The sequence below is a fragment of the Chenopodium quinoa genome, unplaced genomic scaffold (genome assembly GCF_001683475.1).
Source record: "Chenopodium quinoa cultivar QQ74 unplaced genomic scaffold, ASM168347v1, whole genome shotgun sequence".
NCBI classification, from domain to species: domain Eukaryota; kingdom Viridiplantae; phylum Streptophyta; class Magnoliopsida; order Caryophyllales; family Amaranthaceae; genus Chenopodium; species Chenopodium quinoa.
Genome location: NW_018743285.1, coordinates 196806 through 219300, shown reverse-complemented (window position 1 = coordinate 219300; position 22495 = coordinate 196806). Strand labels below are relative to the sequence as shown.

Sequence of the window (22495 nt, the reverse complement as noted above, 5' to 3'; positions counted from 1 at the left end):
AAGTTTTTGCAATTTTAAATTTTTTAAGTTTTGTTAGTTTTTTGTTTTTGGTTTTTTCTTTGCATTTTTGATTTTTTGTTTTTGTTTATGTTTTTCATTTTTTAGTTTGTTGTTTATATTTTTTGTTTTTGGTTATATATTTTGTTTTTGGTATATTGTTTTGTTCATATTTATATTTTTTTATGTTTATATTTATATTTTTTATGTTTTTATTTATATTGTGTTGTTTATATTTTTATTTTTTATGTTTATAATTTTATTTCCGTTACTTGTTTATTTGCTTTTGTGTTTATTTTCGTCCTTTTTTGTATTTATATTTTTTGTTTTTGGTAATATTTTTTGTTTTTGTTTTTGTTTATGTTTGTTTTTTTTTTGTTTGTAGTTTATATTTTTTGTTTTTGGTATATGTTTATGTTTATATTTCTTATGTTTATATGTATATTGTCTTGTATATATTTATATTTTTTATGTTTATAATTTTATTTCCGTGACTTGTTTATTTGCTTTTGTGTTTATTTTCGACTTTTTTTAATTTGTTTTCGTTATTATGTTTCGTTATTTACTTGGAGTTAGGCATCGCAATTTGGACCTGGTGCGGGGAAGAGTATTGACGTCGTGAGGAGTACGATCTACTCAATGGAGAGCTCGGGGCCCAGACACGTTAGATCCCGTGGTATTTCGGCCTCGGCCCGCAGAGAACGGGTGTACTGTTCTGCGGACGATCAAGATGATGATGATGATGATGAGGAGGAGGAGGAGGAGGTCGAGGAGGAGGAGGTCGAGGACGAGGATGATGCAGATGAGGATGTCGACGATCAGAGTGGACCATATGATGATTACGGTCCATTCAGTCAGAGGCTTGATGATACGTATGAGACGCATAGGGTAGATGTGCGTAAGGGTCGAGATGGTAGGTTTGTTAGTAGATCTGGCACATCATCTACGTCCACTGTGTCTGCGGGTAGCAGAAAACGGTCGAGGGCGTGGAGTCCGCGTGTCGAGAAGAAGTCCGTTGACCGCCTGCGCTCCATACGGTTATCGCTTGACAGGATGTCCCCCTTAGAGGTACAAGGCTTCATAGTAAAAGGTAGGTGTACATCAACAAAAACTACATGGCAATTAAATTGTTCCACTGTTGCACGCGAGCATGGTACAAAGCATCCCAACCCTCCACGCTTGCTCTACGAATTTCATACCACTTCGGTATGATATGTTGGACCGGAAAATCGGGTGACATGTCTAATCGGATAAAATGTCTGTATGACGGCCCAAGAAATCCAATAGCAACGTCCCTTACCGGTCTGGTGACGGTCTCGCGCGAACACCAGGGCAGAACCGTTGTACATGGATAATAGGCTCGACTATGTAAACCAAGGCCGAAATGCATGACTGCACACTTGTAGATGTTTGCAACGGCAAAGAGATCAAGTGGCGCATCGAACCAATGATTTTGATCGCAAGGTCCCCCTCCCCACCGGATACGCTGCAGAGACCTATCCAATGGTAGCTTGCATGATCTTGCATGATCTTCCGCCACTTACCATTTACCAATGTCTCTGCTGTTACTAAATTCTTGTTGAAAAGATTGTAGGCTTTGACTTTCACGCAGTTGTTGATGTGCCATGTGCACAGTAAATGGCTCGACTCCGGAAACAGCTCCGCTATAGGGGCAAAAAGACCTCCCTCACAATCACTTACGATGGCCGATGGCTGTACATTTGGGCCGATGTAGTTTCTCAACTTTTCCAACACCCAACGGTAACTCGCAGCCGTCTCATCCTTCATGACTGCATAACCAATCAGAAAGTTCTGGTTCGTTGGAGCCATCCCAACCATCTCAACCAGTGGGAACTTGTACTTGTTTGTCTTGTACGTTGAATCGATCAAAATCACAGATGGCCAAGACGAAATCATATCAGCACAATCAGGATGGACAAGGAACAAATGAGTTACCTCCGATGTGTCTTCGTCAGATTCAAACCAGTAAAGGTAACCACGTGCTTGTGCCTGGTGCAGAAGCTGCTGTATAGGGTTCCTTCCCTCTGACCGTTCAAACCTCAATTTCTGTCTGACGTTGTAGATGTGTCTTCGGTTTGGCTGGTCTTCGGGGAATTTCTCTAACACAGACGCTAATATTTTAGCGGGCTTCACTTGAGCATCACTCATTTCTTTTACAACTAGTTTCGCAGCTGGACTTAGGCCGCTTAACTGCCGATGCCCCACTTTGTATGCTATCAGCTCATGGTTGTGATATCCCCATTTGTCGTAACCCTTCACTTCCCAACCGTCACGCCTTTGATGTTGTCGAACCTTAACTCGGAACTGACACCCACAACCTTTCCGCTTTGAGTCAAACCGAATCGCTTTACTGAAATCTCGTTCTTCTCTTTTGCGATAACGGTCGCATCTCAAAATGCGATCCATTCTACCATCCCGTTGAGATTTATGAGTTGCTACTACTAAACAAAAGCCTGATCTAATTGCAACCTGTTTTGCCCAATCAATCGCTTGTTGAGCATCTTCGAACAGGCCATCATGTACAAAAATCCCACTGTAATCATTTCCGTCTCCACCATAATCCTGTAACAATAACATATAACGTATAAATATAATTACATTAAGATTAAATTAATACACTTAACACAAAATTATCACAAACGCAATTTCTAAATTTTAAATTTCTAAATATCATTTTTATATTTAACGCATAATACATTTAAAAAACAAAATAATAACACACATTTCATTTCAAATTTATCAAACATAAATAAACAAACAAAAAAAACCATAATAAAAAAAAATAAACAAATATAAAACAAAATAAAACAAAATAAAACAAAAACAAACACAAAATAAAAGATGCATTAAAAAAACTTAATTAAAAAAAAAATTAATTCCCTCCAAAAAAAATTAAAAGGAAATAAAACAACACAAGCAAACAAAAACAAAAAAATTCCAAAAAAAAAAACAAAACAAAATAAAACACCACAAGCAAAAAAAAATCAAAAACAAATCAAAACAAATAAACAAAAAAAAAACAAAACAAATCAAAAAAAAAAACAAAAACAAAACAAAACCAAACAAAAAAAAAACAAACAAACAAATCAAAAAAAAAAACAAAAACAAAACAAACAAACAAAAAAAAAAACAAACAAACAAATAAAAAAAAAACAAAAACAAAACAAACAAACAAAAATAAAAACAAACAAACAAATAAAAAAAAAACAAAAACAAAACAAAAAAACCAAAAAAAAAAAAAGGGGATTAAATTAAAAAAAAAAAAAATAAAAAAAGAAAAACAAACAAAAATAAAAACAAACAAACAAATAAAAAAAAAACAAAAACAAAACAAAAAAAACAAAAAAAAAAAGGGATTAAATTAAAAAATAAAAAAAAAATAAAATAAATATATATTCCCCTAGTGGCGCCTGGCCAGGACGCCGGAGCCACGGCCTGGGCGCCTGGTCAGGACGCCGGAGCCACGGCCGGGGCGCCTGGTCAGGACGCCGCCGCCATGGTGGCGGCGTCCTGGCCAGGCGCCCCGGCCGTGGCTCCGGCGTCCTGGCCACGCGCCACTACCATGGTCGAGGCTTCTCCACCAGGCGCCGTTACCACGGTGGCGGCGTCCTGGCTAGGCGCCACAACCACGGCATGGCCTTTTGGCTAGGCGCCAGCCACCATTTCGTCCTTACGATGCGTTACGAACCTCGTTTTCCGATGACGACGGCGATTCTCCGGTGATCCTCGGCGATCCGGTGCTGTTCCACATTTTTTTAGTGCGAAAAATTTATCTTCGGTTAAAATTATAAAAAGGGCAAATTTGTCAAAAAATTATAAAATGTGGGCTTTATGTAGAGATTTGCGGGCGATGAATAACAAGTCCCAGTACCCTCTGACGAAAAAAACACAAATAAAAGTAACCAAAGAAAAATAAAAATAAAATCAAACGTTAAACCCTAAACCCTATTCGGAACTGTGAAATTTCAGTCCCAACCTCTTGAACTCTCCTCTGCTACTCTCTCTCACCTTCAAACCTTGGAGCTGAACTGCAACAATGGCGGCTTTAAGCTACAAGAAGAGCTACCGTACTGATCAATCATTGCAGCAGTTCTACACTGGTGGCCCCTTTACTGTTTCTTCCGACGGCACATTTCTCGTTTGTACTTGCGATGATTCTATCAAAATCGTCGATTCATCGAATGCGTCGATTAAATCCACCATTGAAGGTGATTCTGAGCCAATTACAGCTCTTGTGCTTAGCCCTGATGATAAATTCCTCTTTTCTGCTAGCCATAGTCGCCAAATCAGGGTTTGGGACCTCTCTACGCTCAAATGTATTCGTTCTTGGAAGGTATAATAATAATCATAATAATTTTCATGTTAGATTTTGATTCATTATTCTTACATATGTGTTGCTTAGTGTAATGGTTAGGTTTGTGTAATGTTTTTATACATTTGGTGTTGTGTTGTGTATGTGCGGGTAGTTTAATTAATCTATAGGGTGATTGGTGAATACTGAAATTGGTTTAATGATACCTCCGTTTCATATTATGTGCAACAAAGGCCTTGACATGGACTCTTAGATATGATTTTGTGGATGCACGCGATGAGGAGAGCGATAGAAAGAAATGACAACTCAAAAAAGAAATAAAACATTTGTTGCATATAATGTGAAGCAACCATTTTTAGTAATTGTTGCACATAATATGAAACGGAGGTAGTATTAAATTTAAAATCTGTTTGTTAGTTTGTGTTGATCTGGAATTGGCAAAAGGATTTTGTTTGTTACTTTGTCTTGGTCTGAAAATTGGATGTTACATTTTGATGAAGGGACATGACGGGCCGGTGATGGCTATGGCCTGTGATGCATCAGGAGGATTGCTAGCAACTGCTGGAGCTGATAGGAAAGTTCTTGTATGGGACATTGATGGTGGATTCTGCACGCATTATTTTAAAGGTCACAAAGGGGTTGTCACTTGCATCATGTTTCATCCTGATCCTGATTGCCTTCTTGTAAGTGCTAACAATTTTGACTTTGTGAATTAATTACTTGAGTTTGGTTTTTGGGGTGATTTTTTTTTTTTTGCTTTTATCTAGGATATTTGTTGTGTGCATTGGTCCATTTTGTAGAGTGTGCTGATATATATGTTCATTGTTTTTATATTTTGTTTTCTATTTTGAGCTTGTCCTAAGTTGCATTACCTTTTGAAGTTGCCTTAGAACCATTAGCCCTTTAGATTTAGTCTAGAATTAGTTATTACACTTGTTTGATGTTCTTTCTCCATATACTTTTAATTGCAACACTTTGCTTTTCACGTTTGCCAATGCATAGTTTTAACTATCCGTACCTTCAAATATAGATAAGTAAAAAAAAAAAATGTAAGAATTAGATATTGTGAAAGTATAAATCGAAAAAAAATCTAACAAGACGCCACATGAGAAAATTTACACTATTCACATTCTTACAGTAAAGAAGGTTAAGAGTAAGAATGTGAATAGTGTAAATTTCAAGTGATGCAACTAAAATGAATGGAGGAAGTATAATTTTTTGATGTGCTCTTGCCTCTTAGTGGGCCATATATGAGATGAAGTCGTGTGTAATTAATCAATTATGACTTCATGGCATAAAGCCATTCCTTATAAATTGCTAATATAGTAATATATATTAACTACCTCCTTTTTTTAAGTGCATCAGTTTGACGGCACATAGTTTTTATGAGTTTTCTGGGTTTTAGGGTGGGTTCTTAGTTGTACCGATAATATTCAGCCAAATGCAGGTATCTATCTTTTTTGTACTGTATATATAATCAAATGTCGTTTATAGCTTCATTATGGTGTTTGGTTTATTTTGGTGATAATCTATGAATATATTTATGGTGATTTTTATTTTCATTTTGCTCCAAAAAGGTAACTGGTGCAATAAAAAAACAAAGTAAAAAAGTAGGAGTGGGGACCATGTGAGGAGAGAGATAATAGAAATAGAGTGAAGTTGTCCAAAAAAGAGAAGTGGTACACTTAGAAAACAAGCCGATTTAGGAAAGTGATGCACTAAAAATACAGAGATAGTACGGTTGTAGTTCATGAACTTTTGGCATTACTAACTTTATTGTTCAATTTGGAAGTATGTTAGTGACAGGATTGTTCTTTTTTTTATTTTTTTTTTATTTTATTATTGTTATTGTTATTTTTTTTTTGTATGAGGTAGTGTAGCTAATTACCCCATATTCCAAGGCAATGCCCAGCTTCGAATTTTGATGTCTCCCATTGGGCTATGGAGTTTGTCCTTCTTTGGAGGTCCTAAGAGAGGGTAATCCATAGGAACATGTACTCTTGAAAAAGAATAAGGTTTTCAATTGGTTTTGGATGTAAGAGTTTATAGAGTAAATCATAAACTTTTCTAGACCATAGTGGGCTCATTCTTTTCTTTACCTTATAAAAAGTATAAGATAACTCTTAGGAATAGTGTGCTACCAATTATACCCTAAAAAATGTGTACAACAATGTGGACAAAAATGTGTATTTACCTTTTTACCCTCATTAATATGTTTGCCATCATTAATATATATATATATATATATATATATATATATATTTTTTTTTTCATTAAACATATCATCAATTAATTTAAAGTTCTTTTTTTTTTTTTTTTTTACAAAAAAGTTGTAATGCTTTTTTTTTTTTTTTTGAATAAAGAAACTTCTAATGCTTTATATTTCATATGTTATTATTATTTAAAAAGAAAAAAAACTGTATGTACGACAAGACTGTTTATTACCCAGAGACTTTATTTTTACTCCTTCGTGGTTGCACTTCTTATTTACAATCTTTTCGTCCTTTAATCGCAACTATTGTTAAGGTTTATTAGCTTTTGAAATGTACATTGTTTGAGGGCACATAAACAACGTTAGGGAATTGTAAATGCGATTCATATTAATTAGTGATATTTGAACTTAAAAATCCTTAATCAAGGAAAATCGAGAAAAAAATGGTATTAATTATGGAAGAGAAAATGAAGGAATTTAAGAGGAAAAATATAACTTAGTGGTTATTGTTTTAGTATTAGATATAGATATTAGATGGTCGTAGAACATTAAAGAACTTACATTATTAAGTTTTTAGCTGCAACATTTCACTTATTACTACTCCGTATGACCTAAGCTCACAAAATATTCATCTGAAGAAAACCACGCTAGAAATATTATACTAAGTATTATTGAAACATGCAAATCAATAAAGAGTTCTTAAATAACAATTGCCCCTTAAGGTATGAAGGGTTAATAATATTATATGAAGGGATGCAAATTAATTAACTATTATTTAATAATAATTTTGGAATAATATTGTCAAACTTTAGAGGATCTTAATAAGTAATCGTCATAAAAGATTTTGGTGGATTTCAAACGCACATAAACCAAATAGTATTAAAACTACCAACCAAACCAAAGGTGTAAACACACGCCAATACAACTTCTCCGCAAGAGCTAGCCCCTGATGCGCGCAGGCCACCCTAGTTATGAAAAAGTTGGTATCTGACTTTTTAGATGTGTGTAGGTGGCTAGGTGCTTTGAACAGGGGACAAACACTTTTGTTTGTCTAAGTGTTAGTGGCATGGTTTTGACACGTTGGGATGGGGCTTGAAGCCTTGAATATGTGTGAGATGTATGCATGGATGTAGACTTGTTCCAATATGTCTCATCCTTTGATGGTGCTAAACTTTTTGATTTTTACTGTCTTGGCTTGTAAATCCTTTCAGTCATTTGTACTACTGATATTATTATATTTGTTGGAATTTTCTTGTTTCAAGGCATATCTTTTTAGTGCTTGTTTTCTGTATATCTTGCATGTCTTAATTTAGTATTTGGCGTTGTTTTACAGCTTTTCTCTGGAAGTGATGATGCATCTGTCCGGGTTTGGGATCTTATCACTAAGAAGTGTGCTGCAACAATGGAAAAGCATTTCTCTGCAGTAGTTTCCTTGGCGATGTCTGAAGATAGAAGGTTCTTACTTAGTGCTGGAAGAGATAAGGTTTGCTTCCTCCTATTCCTGTTTGATAATTGGAATTCGAAGTTATTGAGTCCTTTTATTTGCAAGTCCACCAGTATTGCGGATTTTCAGTTCGTCGCTATTTAAAAAACTAATTTTAGTAATTTATTGTGCCTCTTGTTTTCCATATATACTTTGAGCTAAAAGGTTAGTAAAAGAATTATTGATACCCTTATTCAAATGTAAATACATTTCTTCCAATTACAGGTGGATTTTATAGATTCTGAAAAGTAATTTTTAGCCATGAGCTATAAAAAAGAACCTATTGGGCTTAAAAAAAAACTCAAATTGAATATGTTAATAGTGTTTCTACTTTTGACTTGTTATCTTCAATTTATTTCGGAAACTTGTTAGTAATTCTCGTCAGAAATATTCAGATAAGAAATTTTGATTTCCATTTTTATTGCTAAATTTTTTTTAATTGCGTGTATATAAAAATTATGAAAATTATTAAGTTCGCTTTAAGACAATTCAACAAGACCGCACTTGATAATATTGTCTTTTAGACATTAGTCTAAAAATACGGTGAAAGTTTAGTTACACGAGTACATTAGACCACTGGAGAAATTTATATCACGCAGATTAGACCTCATTGAATCAAACCACAACACCTTATTTCATGTGAAGAGAACAAACCCTTTATTATTTAGGAAATTTATCAATGATTGTCTTGCGTGTAGATTTATCCATGATAAATGCATGCAAGTCTTATGGTCTCTCAGTCGGTTGCCTTTGTATACGCTTCAGGCTTTTCTTAACGCATTAAATTCATCATTCATGCATGAAAGTAAAGTTGTCAATAAGTTGAATCGTGTCGTTTTCGTGTTTGGTCTCTTGTCAATTTCGTGTTGTTCACAAAATCTATCAAAAACTATGTAAAATATTGGATAATTGCATAATTTTACCATTTTATTTAAACAGGGTGTGTTCGGGTTGGTTTCGTGTCGTGTTGTATTGACTTCGTGTTTTTCTCTCAGTAACTTCGTATTCATGTTGTGCCGGTTTCCGGTTGTGTTGTCGAAAGAGCCTTTTCAATCAATAATTATATACTAAAAGACACACCAGCAATGACGCGTGTCATCTTCTGGTTTGTCCTTAGTTTAGGTTTTTTTATTTTTTTTATTTTTTTATTTATTTATTTATTTATTTATTTTTTTATTTTTTGATATAATTCTATTAAAAAAACAAATCTTATACTAAAATAGTTTCTAATCTTATAAAATAAAATTACTTAAAATAAAAAATATTTGACATATCTTTAATCTTTAATACTAAAAGATACACCAGCAATGACACGTGTCATCTTCTGATGTGTGCTTAGTTTAGGTTTTTTTTTTTTTTTGAATAAAATTCTGTAAAAAAATAAATCTTATACTAAAATAGTTTATAATCTTATAAAATATAATTACTTAAAATAAAAAAGATTTGACATATCTTTAATACAAATATTTGTATAGCTACGAAGTATAAAAATATTCTTAACATAATTTTGATAATTTTCTATGTCATTTTATATCTAACATATCTTTCGTAATCCTTTATTTTGATTGAAATTTGTCAACTATATTTTTAAATTTTTTTGTTTATAAAAAACTAATTATAATAATATTTTAATAATAGTTATTGAAAATTACCGTGCATGGCACGGGAACTAACCTAGTTGTTTACAAGATATAGACCATTCAATTATGGTGTTTATGGCTGCTCGTGAGTTCTCATGTAAAAAACTAAAATTGGTTTTAAATGGAATCTTCACCGACTTTTGTTTTAGTCGTAAATTCATATCAATCTAAAAAATGTGGAGGTCTTGCTAAGTAGCAATTGAATGTCCTAGACTTCTAGGGAGTTGTACTTCATACTTGATTGTTTGTGATTGATATTCCTTTCACTCTTCAAACTTTGGTAACTTCATCAATGTGTTAGACATCTTAATCATAGAGATAGATATGTTCTCTTCACCTGAAGTAAGGTGTTTTGGTTTGAAAAAATAGGTTTAATCTGATTGTTTGACTATTTGACCATATTTTTACACTTATGTATAAGGGAAAAAAACATTATCAAATGGATTCTTGTTTAATTCATCTCAAGGTGCATTTCCAAATATTTAATTTTCATAATCTTTGTATGAGTATGCAGTTACAGTCTTACAGATATTTTATTATGAAGTAAATGGAGATAAGAACTAATGTTCTGAGTGTTTGACAAGAATTACTTATAAGGTTCTAATATAAGTTGAAAAGAATAGGTCCTTAGTTTGCATAAGGGGGTGGTGAAGCAAGATGAAATCTTAATTATTTTAACTGTTGAAGACAATTCAGAAAAGTCTTGCTGAAAACTCACAAAGTCAAATACCTTAAAAATCTGATTTATGATTTGAAAATATAAGTTCATGATATAAAGAAAGCAGATTTCTTCACAATTTGCTGAAGTCTGATGTTTTGGTCCTGACATTTATATACTCCAGTATTATTCTTATTCTTACCCTACTAACTTACAGTAACTACTTCTTATAAAACTTGTGTCTGGGGGGAGGCTTTGCAGTTGATGCGCTCAACTTTATGCCTTTAACTGAAAAATTGCTCTTTTGGCTTGACCCAACAATTGCTTAGAGTGACTCCAATGGTTGAAAAAGGGACTTGTTTGCAATCATTAAAAATTCCAAACTATTAGCTGCACCATGGTTGCACATCTTGCTAATTAGCTTGGCACTTATTAATTAGATTAATATTATTTAAAAATTTTTAAAAAAAATTAATTAACTAGCTTAAGTTGCTTAACCATTGGAGTAGCAAGAAGATAAATTAGCTTGGGAAAATAATAGGGCATAACAAGTTAGAAGATATATTAGCCAACCCTGGATGCTCTTAGAGACTACATGCATCCTAGAACTGAGGCAAGTGCTCTCGTACAACTATAAAATGAGATGTTAAATTTAGATTCAATCATCTGGTTTAAAGCAATTTCCTAACTTCGTTTACTATCAACTCCATATATTTAGTTACCTTGATGTTTATTTATGAAATAAATCTGTTTAGAAAGTAGATTGTGTGGTCGTTGCTAAACTATGTTCACTGAAAATTGTTTTGGAGATTCAGGTTGAATTTTTGCAAGCCAAGTTGCAACTTTTATGCTAAGTTCATTGCCTGAGCATAATCACTTGAATGAGAAAATATTGTGTTGATAAAGAACTTTGACCTGCTATGTGGCTCTTAAACTCCCACCTCTTGATATTTGATCCTTATTTATATATTCTATCTGTTCATTAATCTTTGTCAAATTTCTTTTTTCCGATGTTCCTATTTTGTTATCAGGTATCTAATACTAATTTAAGGAAATTTATAGGTCCAAAAAGTTGAATAATTTTGTTACAAAGTATGTATAAGTAATTCCTCTTTAACCAAATACACCAAAAGATTGCTGCATGACCTTTTTCTTAGTCACCCCAGAATACAATAAAAGCTCCTTGATAGAATAAGGCAAAATCCATGAGTACACCACACAACAAAATCCTCTTAAGAAATTGATACAGAAGGAAGATGTGCTAAACTGGATTTAAAGACAAGTTTGGGAGGCGTAATAATAATGGTGTCATTATATTTTTCTTACATGAAACTTGACAAATCATTGGGCAGTGAAGGAGTATTGTAACTCTTTTACTTTTCTCACTTACACATTGAAGAATCATTATGACTCCCCAGTCTTTAGGGAAATGAATAAAGCATTGAGACGTGATACATTACGATGCTATGTAACCCCTAATGATATATGCTGGCTTGCGCTCTATCTTATCAACTTGTGAAGATCTGGCTGTAATCTTAAATGTTATATGTGCAGTTTAATGACTTTGGAAATTACTGTAGGTTGTTAATGTGTGGGACCTTAAAAGCTATGGATGCAAGACAACCATACCGACATATGAGGTGCTTGAAGCTGTTTGTGTTATTAATTCCGGAACTGTATTCTATGACAGTTTGTCATTACAAAGGCCTAAGAAGAGCAAAAATATCATGCAAGAAGTTTATTTTTTAACTGCTGGTGAACGTGGGATTATCCGAATATGGAGCACTGAAGGGTAATTTGACAACTTTGTTGAGTTATTTCCTGCATTACTTTTTAGCATTAATTATTTATATATATAGGCAGGTTTTACTTTTCAATTCATTGATAATATTACTTATAATCTACTCATCCTCTTTCTGCTACAGTGCATTTTGTTTATTTGAGCAGAAGACTTCAGATGTAGCATTTAGTCCAGATGAAAATGATTTAAGAAGAGGTTTCACTGCCGCCTGCATGCTACCCTCAGATCAAGGATTGCTATGTATTACTGCTGATCAGCAGTTTCTTTTTTATTCCCCCTTGAAGCATTCTGAAGAAGATCTGTGTTTGAGTCTCTGTAAGAGGCTGATCGGATACAATGAAGAGATAGTAGATATGAAGTTTTTAGGTGAAGATGAAAACTTTCTTGCTGTTGCCACCAACCTGGAACAAGTAGACTCTCTTCTACTTCCTTATTTTTTAGTTAGGAGATGATGTGTGTAATATTAATCTATTGATCCTCTATAATTACAGGTACGGGTATATGATCTTGCTTCAATGTCATGCTCCTATGTACTTGCTGGTCATACCGGGATCGTTTTGTGTCTTGACACCTTCACGACAACTTCTGGAACTATGCTTATTGTAACTGGCAGCAAGGACAATAGTGTAAGTGGCCATTCATTGTTTATTTCGGTAGTTTGTTATTGGTTGCCCTTTGCGGAAAAATAGGAATTAAGTAAATTAACTAAAGTTTCTTGATGGTTATGTAGACAGTAGAGACTTTCTATGGGCTAGCTGAACAGCTGATGTCCTCTACTCACTTCCATAGACCTATTTTTATTTTAATTTAATATTGGTACTTGTTACTGTACAGGTCAGATCATGGGACTCAGAAAGCAAAATGTGTTTAGGGGTTGGCAATGGTCATACAGGAGCTGTTGGAGCTGTTGCTTCTTCAAAGAAATTGCGGAACTTTTTTGTTAGTGGTAGTAGGTGAGTGTTTACTTGTATTAATGTCATTTTGCTTTCCATTTAATTTTTCTGTCACTTTTGCTTATTTGTACTAAAGTAGTTGATGAACTTTATGTCCGGATTCATATACTTGTCCCTAACTTTTGTGTAATGGTTTGCTCATGTCGTGTTGTCTCAGAGCAAATAAAAATTATGATTCAGCCAACCAATGCTGATATGTTTAATGTCCCATTGAAGCTTCATGAGGCATGCAATAATAATCTGGCAATGGATGCTGAAAAGTCATATTACTGTTTAACTAGAATAAACAGTCAGCATGCAGTATTTTGGAGGATATAACGATCGAATTTTTGCTCAAACTGGAAAATTTATGTTTTTGATGTGATAAGCTGTTCACTGTGGCTACTTACTTACCTTTGCTTACAAGCTCAGTCCCCCCACCTGTATCTCTAGTCTGTCATTAATATTCAATGTTCTCGCATATGAGAACCAAGTATTGTGGATTGTGATCGTCTTTGTCTGCTATTGTTAACTTTTAGTGAACTTACCATTTTTTGTATCATATAAAGTATTAACTACTGAACACTTTGAAGTATCCTTTATCCCTACCCGGTTTGGTTGTATAAAGAGTTGTGCATGGAGGTCTGTGATTTTTTATGGGTGAACACTATGGCTAATGCTTAGAAGATTTTACTAAATGCTTGTATATCTAATATCCAACTTTGGAGAGAAATTTGATGAGTCGGAATCTGATATATGTCGATGTGGTCATGTGTATATTGTAGACTCTTGCTTGAATTTAGTATGATAATTGGAGGGTCAGGAGAGAAGATTATGGTTATGAAAATTAGAGCAATAAACTATTCATATGATCTTCTATTCACAGTATGAGTTTTTTGAATTTGTAGTGACCGTACAATAAAAGTGTGGAGCATTGAAGGACTTGACAGTGTTACTGAAGAGCCTATCAGCCTTAAAGCAAAAGCTGTCGTAGCAGCCCATGATAAGGATATCAACTCACTTGCTATTGCACCATGTGACAGCTATGTTTGTAGTGGTTCTCAGGTAAAGAACAGCCAGAATTTGTACATGTATTTACTATTAATTGGTCAAAACTCATAATAATTTGTGACATTAATCATAATAAGAAACACAGTCAAAATTGTACATGTAATTACTATCAGTTAGTCAAACTCTTAATAATTTTTGACATTAGTTCAGGGTCAAAGATGAAATATAACAGAGATACTCTCATATTCTTTGGATGAGTGATTGTGGAAGTGTGACTTGTAGTGAGTTGTTTCAAAGTGGGTAAAATGAGATGGTATTGCAAAGAGGGGTTCTGGATGGGAGTAAAGCTGCAACAGTATGTTGATGTGTAAGGCTCTGCCTGTTGAAAATTTCAGCTTGATCAAGATAATTGATGGCTATAAATTTTTCTTTCAAGCATCCTTTTTCTTTCCATTTTGCTGTCAAATGATTCTGAATTTTGCCCTACGATTTTTCCATAAAATCTTGATTTTTTTTCCACTCCTTATTAGCTAGATTCAAACAGAATCATTATGTGGAAAAAAGCAATATCCGACATAACTCATGACAATATGGAAAATGAGGTCCTGTGGGGGTGGGGTTTTGTGTGTGTGTGTGGGGGGGGGGGGGGGGGAGGTTATTGTTAAATACCAATCAGTTGTTCATGTCCTTGTGGTTGTAAAATTGATGCACTGCTTGATGAGATTCTGTTGTGAGGCCTCATGTCTTTCCTATTGGAGTTAATGGAACACTTTCTTTGCCAGCCAGAAAAAAAAAAGAAAAAAGAAGAAAGAAAAGAAATGTGGGTGTGATTTGCTGCTTACACAATCAATATGTTGTATTTGGTTATTTGGTTTTTTGTTTATGGACCAAACTCAGAACGGTAAGGTAATTTTCTTTTATGCAGGATCGCACTGCCTGTATATGGAAGCTTCCAGACCTTGTGTGTGTTGCAAAACTCAAGGGCCATAAACGAGGAATCTGGTCTGTAGAGTTTTCTCCTGTTGATAGATGTGTGTTGACAGCATCTGGAGATAAGACATTAAAAATGTGGAGTCTTGATGGTTCATGTCTAAAAACATTTGAAGGACATACATCTAGTGTATTGAGAGCATCTTTCATCACCCGTGGGACTCAATTTGTTTCGAGTGGTATGCAGGCATTATCTTTCTTAGTCTCCTGAGAAGTTGTTTTGTTTATTCCATAACTAATATGGGGCCTCTTTTCCAGGTGCTGATGGATTACTGAAGCTTTGGACAGTAACAAGTAACGAATGCATTGCTACTTATGATGAACATGAGGACAAGGTTCTGTTTCTTTTCACGTTTAATTTTTCTTTGCATATTGGAGTTATTACTGAGTTTTGTTGCCCTGTAAAATTTAACAAGCTTCTTCTAAATGACACACTGACACTTTCTATACAAATTGGTTGATTATATATATACTTTTGTCTCTTTGTGGTTGGCTTTATGGGATGGGAAATGTGTACAGATTTTAGGGACACTTTTGGAGGAGGTGGAACAGCCTTTTTCCTGTTCCTTCCATCTTCTTCCTCTATACATTACATGAAGCCCTGATTTAGGAGTATCTGACGAGAAAGAGTGATGTTCTTTCATGAGTTTCACTTTTTAAGCCAATCCTTACGAGTGCAAATTATGGCGAGCTAATTTACTGGGGGTTCTAACAGAGTTATAATTCAAATTTTCTCCTCTTAAAAGAGTGACTTAGATTTCATGTATTTTTTTCACTCCAAATGCGTCTACTTTCTTAAAGTTTGTATATTTTCATCTCCATTCTAGAAGTGTAAGGCACTTTCTTAGACACCTTGTTGGGGAAGGCTCCAAAGACCTTGCAATTTGCAAATGAATATAAGTATATATATTTGATGGGCAGAAAAAAGGGCCTTTCTCCTGAAGAATGTCTCTTTATTTACATAGTCATGTAACTTGGAATTACCTCTTTTGGCATGTGGGTTGGATATTTGGTATTCCATACCATATTGTTTTACGTTATGGGAACGTAGTAGCTTACCACATTGCCTGCCTTATATCTTGTGAGCTATAGTGATCTGTTTGGTTGCAGTACTTTATGGTATCTTTCCCCATCTCTTTGTAGAATGTGTTTGAGGTGTGGTATTCCTATATATTTGGATTTTCCTGTGCTACTAAGCTGTAGTTTTTGCATGTCTTTGTCAATTAGATTTGTAACGCTCCTCATTGAATCTATTTGTGAGCTTCAGGTATGGGCCCTGGCAATTGGAAAGAAGACAGAAATGCTGGCTACAGGAGGTGGTGATGCAGTTATTAATATATGGAATGATTCAACTGCAGCTGAAAAGGAAGAGGCTTTTCGTAAAGAGGTGTATTTTCTGTAACTTACCATGTGTGGCATATAAAGTAAAAATTAATTCTTAGTTAATCTTGTCTGTTTGATGTCATTGGATTGATCTAGTTTCTAGAACAGCTAAGTGTCTTTATATTTTTCTTTTAGTTCTGATTGTCAATGATGTTCTTTGATCAAACTTCATATGCCTATCAGTTGAGTTTTTCTATGTCTGCTGAGACCTGGTGCTGCATCTTATAATTAGATGTATGAACTGTCCAGTTGCTCCCTCCTCATCCTATTGTAACTCTCTTTTTTCCATCCATAAAACTTAAGATTTTCACCAGCTGTCTTTTTTTGGTTTTTCCTTTTGACTGCTTTACTGATACTTGTTTGTGTGTTTAATAAAAAGCCAGCTTTGACATTGCATGTCTTTTTTTTTTGTTTTTTTTTGGTAGCTTTTCCTACTATATAACTGTCTTATGAGTCAATTGTGTTCTTAATTCAGGAAGAAGGGGTTTTGCGTGGTCAAGAGCTTGAGAATGCAATATCAGATGCTGATTATTCTAAAGCAATCCAGATTGCCTTTGAGCTTAGGAGGCCTCACAGGCTATATGAACTTCTTTCTGAACTTTGCAGGTTAGTTACTTGTATGCCCTAATATGCCTGGCATACAACATTAATCCCTTGCTTATTTGAGGTGTTAAATAATGTGTTTGTGCACACATTCTGATATTCTATCTACATTGTCATTGTATCTCCAATATATTCATAGGAAAAAAGATGCCGTCGATCATTTGAAGAAAGCTCTTTTGCATCTTGGGAAGGAGGAAATGCAACAACTTTTTGAATATATTCGAGAGTGGAATACCAAGCCAAAGCTGTGTCACAATGCCCAGTTTGTGCTTTTTCAGATTTTCAGTATGCTTCCCCCTACGGATATTGTTGAGGTGGGTAATCTTATTGTGAGACATTTTCATTTTCATTGAATCTGGGCTGGGTACAAAGAAAATTATGCTTGAGCTCCTAGTTATTAATAAAACATTATTGGTCTCAAGCACAAGTAATCCTTCCCCCCCCCCCCCCCCCCCCCCCTCTTTCAATCGAAGCCTTAATCATCTTTGTGATCATTAATACTCCCTCCGTTCCCTAGTAATTGACACAGTAAAATTTGACACACTTAACCCTAAATAATAAATTTTATAAAAAGCTTGATATTATGAAACTTCGTTTTAATATATACTTAACAACATATTTACATAATAACATTTGTTTATAATATCTTTGTAAAAGTTATAGTCAAAGTTAAGCATATGAATATGCAAGGAATCAGCCCAAGACTGATGTCCGTTTTACTTATGCTAGAAGGCCCAAGAAATAATCAGAGAAGAGTTACTTGCTTAGCTAAAGGTTTGCTTGAAATCAGATTTGGGGAAGAGGGTAAAATAGGAATTTTGGAATAAGTTAGTTATTGAGTTTGTTATTTGATTCCTTTTGCTAGCTGCTTCTAGAGTTTGTTAGCTGCTTCATTTTTGGGTATTAATAGGATTCTGGGGTCAGGGGGAATGCATGCAGAAAAATTGTTAAGAAGTTTGTTGTGGAGAGACCCTTCCTCTTGAAAGAACGTATTGTATTGTAAGTTACTCTGATTTGCAATACAAATATCCCTTGGCTGCCATTGTTTCTCTGTTTTACAGCTTGAATCTCTCTGTTCTATACTAAAATCCTAGCAGAATAGTGAAAAAAGGCAACATGTGTTAATTATTATGGATAGGAGGGAGTAATAGTTTTGTTGTTATAAAATGCAATGTGCACAAACTGGAGCTAAAAATACACCAAACTCTAGAAAGTGTTACCAATTCATTGTATCAAAGGATTGTCAAATCTTAAACTTATAGCGTGTTTGGATTGAAGGAGATGGAGGGAAAGGAAGGGAAGATAAATGGAGGGGTGGAGTATTTTTCATTGGTTAACAAATGAGGAAGGAAGAGAATTGAAGGGGAGATAATGGAGGGATGAAATTTAAAGAAATTGATCCCTCCAATTTGGAAGGAAAACTCATCATTCTTCCCTCTCATCCCTTTCCCTTCCCTCCCACTCCCCTACCGCCCCTCTTTTCCTTCCCCTTTCTTTATCCAAAACACACTGTTAGTGTTACCTTAATACTAGGGGATTCTTGAGTGTATCGTGCGTTGGTGTCAAAGCAAGATGTCAATAGTACGTTATTGTTCTGAATCCACTGTAGCCAACAATGAATATGTTCTATAGGTGTTTGAATTCAGATACAAATGAAATGGAATATTAACTCTATTTCTGTTAAATTGCTATTGAATGGTCTTGGATGTACAATGTACAGGTGAAAGGCATAGGAGAACTTCTTGAAGGGCTCATCCCTTATTCCCAGAGGCACTTTAGCAGGATTGATAGGCTTGAAAGAAGCACATTCTTGTTAGACTATACACTCATTGGCATGTCAGTTATTGAGCCCGAGGGTGAAAGAAGAAATATAGAAAACAACTCTGACAAGAAAGTAGATAAAGAGGACATATCCAGTGATCCAGTGGATGCAAAAAAAGACTCTGCATCCGAACCAGCTGTGGAGACACAGCAGAAAAAGGGCTCAAAAAAAACGAAAATCTAAGAAGTCTTCAGAGGTTTCTAACAAGAAGGTTAAAAATGTACCTACAACAGAATCTTCAGCTGTATCATTACAAGCATAATGCTGCTAATTTGCTTTTTATTTGTTCTAAAACTAATTGTAAAGATACCTCGTAAAATATTTTCATTTATAGTTTATTGTTGTGTACAAAATCACAATTTTGTAGCTGTAGCAATGGGATTTTGTAAGAGTCTGTATGCAAGAGTTATTGTCCCCAAGTTTCTTACAAGATCAAGTTATGTCAAGAATGATTTACTAGTGTGTGTTACACAGTGTGTGTGTTGGGGGGGGGGGGAATTCCGGAAAATAGTATCATATATTCATATGTATGAATTGATGAATGTGATTTGTTCCAATTTTTAATCTAAGGATAAAATTTCAATTTTATACACAGTTGTCTAAGGTATTGTTGCAATATTAATAGAACGGAGGAAGTATATATATATATATATATATATATATATATATATATATATATATATATATATATATATATATATATATATATATATATTAGAAGATAAGTCTAATAAGGTGAATGCCAATTATTGATTTGGTTGTACAATGCACATATAGGTCCAAACACTTGTGAACTCATATGACTATGTGAGTAATTATTGTACTCTTATAACTCATGGCTATATATATAATGCCATGTAAGTGTAAAGTGACACAAGCAAGAATATAACCGTAGCACCACTACAATTTCACTTCTTACTTCTTCCTTCATTGATTAAAAAACTTTCTGTCGGTAAAATCTTTAACACGTTATCAGTACCAATTCCTATTCAGGTATATTTGTACATACTTCTCAAAATTATAACAAATAAACACTATCTACTTCTAAATATTTTGAAGAGTATGCTCTATAGTTGCCCATTTGGGATTCTCTATACCAGAAACTCAAACATTTACTGTATCAAAACAACGGTGGAGAAATTCTCTTATTTATGAATTAATTACTATTCTCCCTTGTTTTATTCATGTTGATGTTTTTGTTTGATTCATGCACGTTGATATTACATGCTTATCTTTTACGAAAAATTTGATTTTAGTAATAACTTTGCATGCATATTATTAACTAAATTGACAAAAAAAGATGCAGCCTTTTTATACTTATTATTTTTCTTTCTTTTACGTACTTTTTGTGTTTCTTTCCGTTTTTGAACCCATGATTTTTTATAGAGGTTAGGGCTCTTGGACCACTATGGCTTGCATTCCCAGTGTGATAACCTTTTACAATTATAAATACTTATATTTGGACCATAATTTTGCCAGTATATTAAACTATTATATGATATTCTTACAATTGTACAAAACAGGAACGGATAAACCTACCTCTATGAAAGACAGATTTTCCCCTGATTTTCACCACAAATCCCTTATCCTTTCCCATTTTTTTTTTCTTTATCCAAAAATCACCCAAAATTTTTCACCCCTTCTTCTCCAATATGTTCCCCGACGGCAACCAAAACACCCACACTTTCACCTTTGAGGAAGATTTAAGGAAGATAAAACAATATTTTCTTCTAATTATGGCACTTGTAGTTCTGTTAGTAGCAATATTAATTTTTGTCATAATGTACAAGTGAAGTTTGTTTATTTTGTCGTTTTAATAGATTAAAAATATATTTTTGTTTTATTATGTTGTTTTGTTGTTATTAATCATCATTGTATAATATTACCGTTATTATAATTATTATTACTACTGTTGTTGTTGTCGTTTTGCTATTTATGCAACTAATATGATTTATTTTTTCCTAATTATATAATTACTCACAATAATAAACCAAGAGGGAGAAAGAACTATATTATTCATGGTTTATTATAGTTAAATAAATTTAATTATCACGTGTTTCATTAACAAACTATAATATGGAAGAATTAAACATATGTGTTGTACATATGATTTATTATTATAAACTAATTATCACGTGATTTGTCTTAGTTAAAATGAGAGATCTTATGAAAAGACAATTCAGCATCCTAGATTTATCTGGAAAGAAATTTTTGGAATGCAAAGTAGATACCATGATGAATTTAAAAGCTCAAGGGTTGGAGCACACTGTTAAAGATAGTAAAAGTCCCTCTGGTCAAACAACTGATACTACCACTTCTGCAATGACAGTTGAAAAACTTGTTACTGAACAAGAAAAGGCAAAAGCCTTAGTGTTACTAAGGCATCATTTACATGAAGGCCTTAAAACAGAGTACATGATGGTTGAAGATCCCAAAGAATTATGAGATTGCCTTAATGAAAGATTTGGACACCACAAAAGGGTGCTCCTTCCTAAGGCATTATTTGATTGGACAAATTTACGATTCTAGGATTTCAAATCCGTAGTTGATTACAATTCAACCATACATGAGATAGTATCTATATTGAGATACTGTGATCATCCAGTCACCGATGAACAAATGATTGAAAAAACACTCACTACCTTTCATGCAAGCAACATATTGCTGCAAGAACAATATCGTGAAAGAGGTTTTAAGAAGTTTAATGAATTAATGAGTGTATTGCTTGTTGCGGAACAAAATAGTGATCTTTTGTTGAAAAATCATAATCTTAGACCAACTGAGTCTTTGGCCACTCATCATGAGGCAAATGCAACAAGCTCTTATCCACCCGAGGCAAATGCTGCACGAAGAGGTGGACGTGGAAATTACAATGGCCGTGGAAGAGGCCGTAGAAATTATCGCGGACGAGGCCGAGGATGTGGTAGAAATAATTTTCAAAGAAACAGTAATTTTGAAAATTTTGAAAAACAGAAGGGATAGTCATCTGGAAGCCACAAACAAACCCTTTCAAAAGGAAAAGACACATGTTACAAATGTGGCATGATAGGGCATTGGGGACGTACTTGTCGTACGGCCAAACATTTGGTAGACCTTTACCAGGCTTCTGTAAAAGGCAAAGAGAAAAATGCAGAAGCAAATTATGTTAATGAAGAAACTGCTCCATGTCCTACCCTTGATGTGTCCGATTTTTTCATGGACAATTCTGAAATTGGAAATGATTTCATCTTTGGAGAAAATAACAATGCTTAAATAACCCATCTACTAATGTAATATATACCATATTTTAATGTATTTTCTGTTATGTACTGTACTTTAAATGACTAGCCATGTACTTTTTATTTCTATCATCAATAAAAGTTTGTATGATATTATTCTAAACTAATCTCATATTTATTTTATGAAGATATGGATATGCCTGAAGTTGTTCCAAATATCAGTGCCTTTTGGACAGTGGAACAACACACACTATCTTGAAGGATAGAAAATGTTTTTCACAACTAAAGTTGTTTCAGGAAAATGTAAACACTATTTTTGGGTCAGCAAAATTAATTGAAGGATCTGGAAAGGCTTGTATAATGCTTCCAAATGGAACAAAATTGATGATCAATAACGCGTTATACTCGAGTA

General features: G+C 34.0%; 2 protein-coding genes across 2 annotated transcripts; both read left to right on the top strand.

Annotated features, from left to right (window-relative positions):
• The first annotated feature begins 3564 nt into the window (after positions 1 to 3564).
• Positions 3565 to 19324, top strand: LOC110735628 (transducin beta-like protein 3). Its single transcript, XM_021915814.1, has 14 exons — positions 3565 to 4351; positions 4831 to 5013; positions 7876 to 8025; positions 11904 to 12115; positions 12249 to 12534; positions 12616 to 12750; positions 12959 to 13077; positions 13965 to 14121; positions 14993 to 15236; positions 15316 to 15392; positions 16325 to 16444; positions 16916 to 17046; positions 17183 to 17357; positions 18764 to 19324. The coding sequence occupies exons 1-14, from the start codon at positions 4055 to 4057 to the stop codon at positions 19046 to 19048; spliced, it is 2571 nt and encodes an 856-aa protein (XP_021771506.1). The 5' UTR covers positions 3565 to 4054; the 3' UTR covers positions 19049 to 19324.
• A 1695-nt stretch (positions 19325 to 21019) lies between these two features.
• LOC110735576 lies at positions 21020 to 22117 on the top strand. The gene is made up of 3 exons (XM_021915766.1): positions 21020 to 21286; positions 21395 to 21812; positions 21915 to 22117. The coding sequence occupies exons 1-3, from the start codon at positions 21020 to 21022 to the stop codon at positions 22115 to 22117; spliced, it is 888 nt and encodes a 295-aa protein (XP_021771458.1).
• Positions 22118 to 22495: the final 378 nt, after the last annotated feature.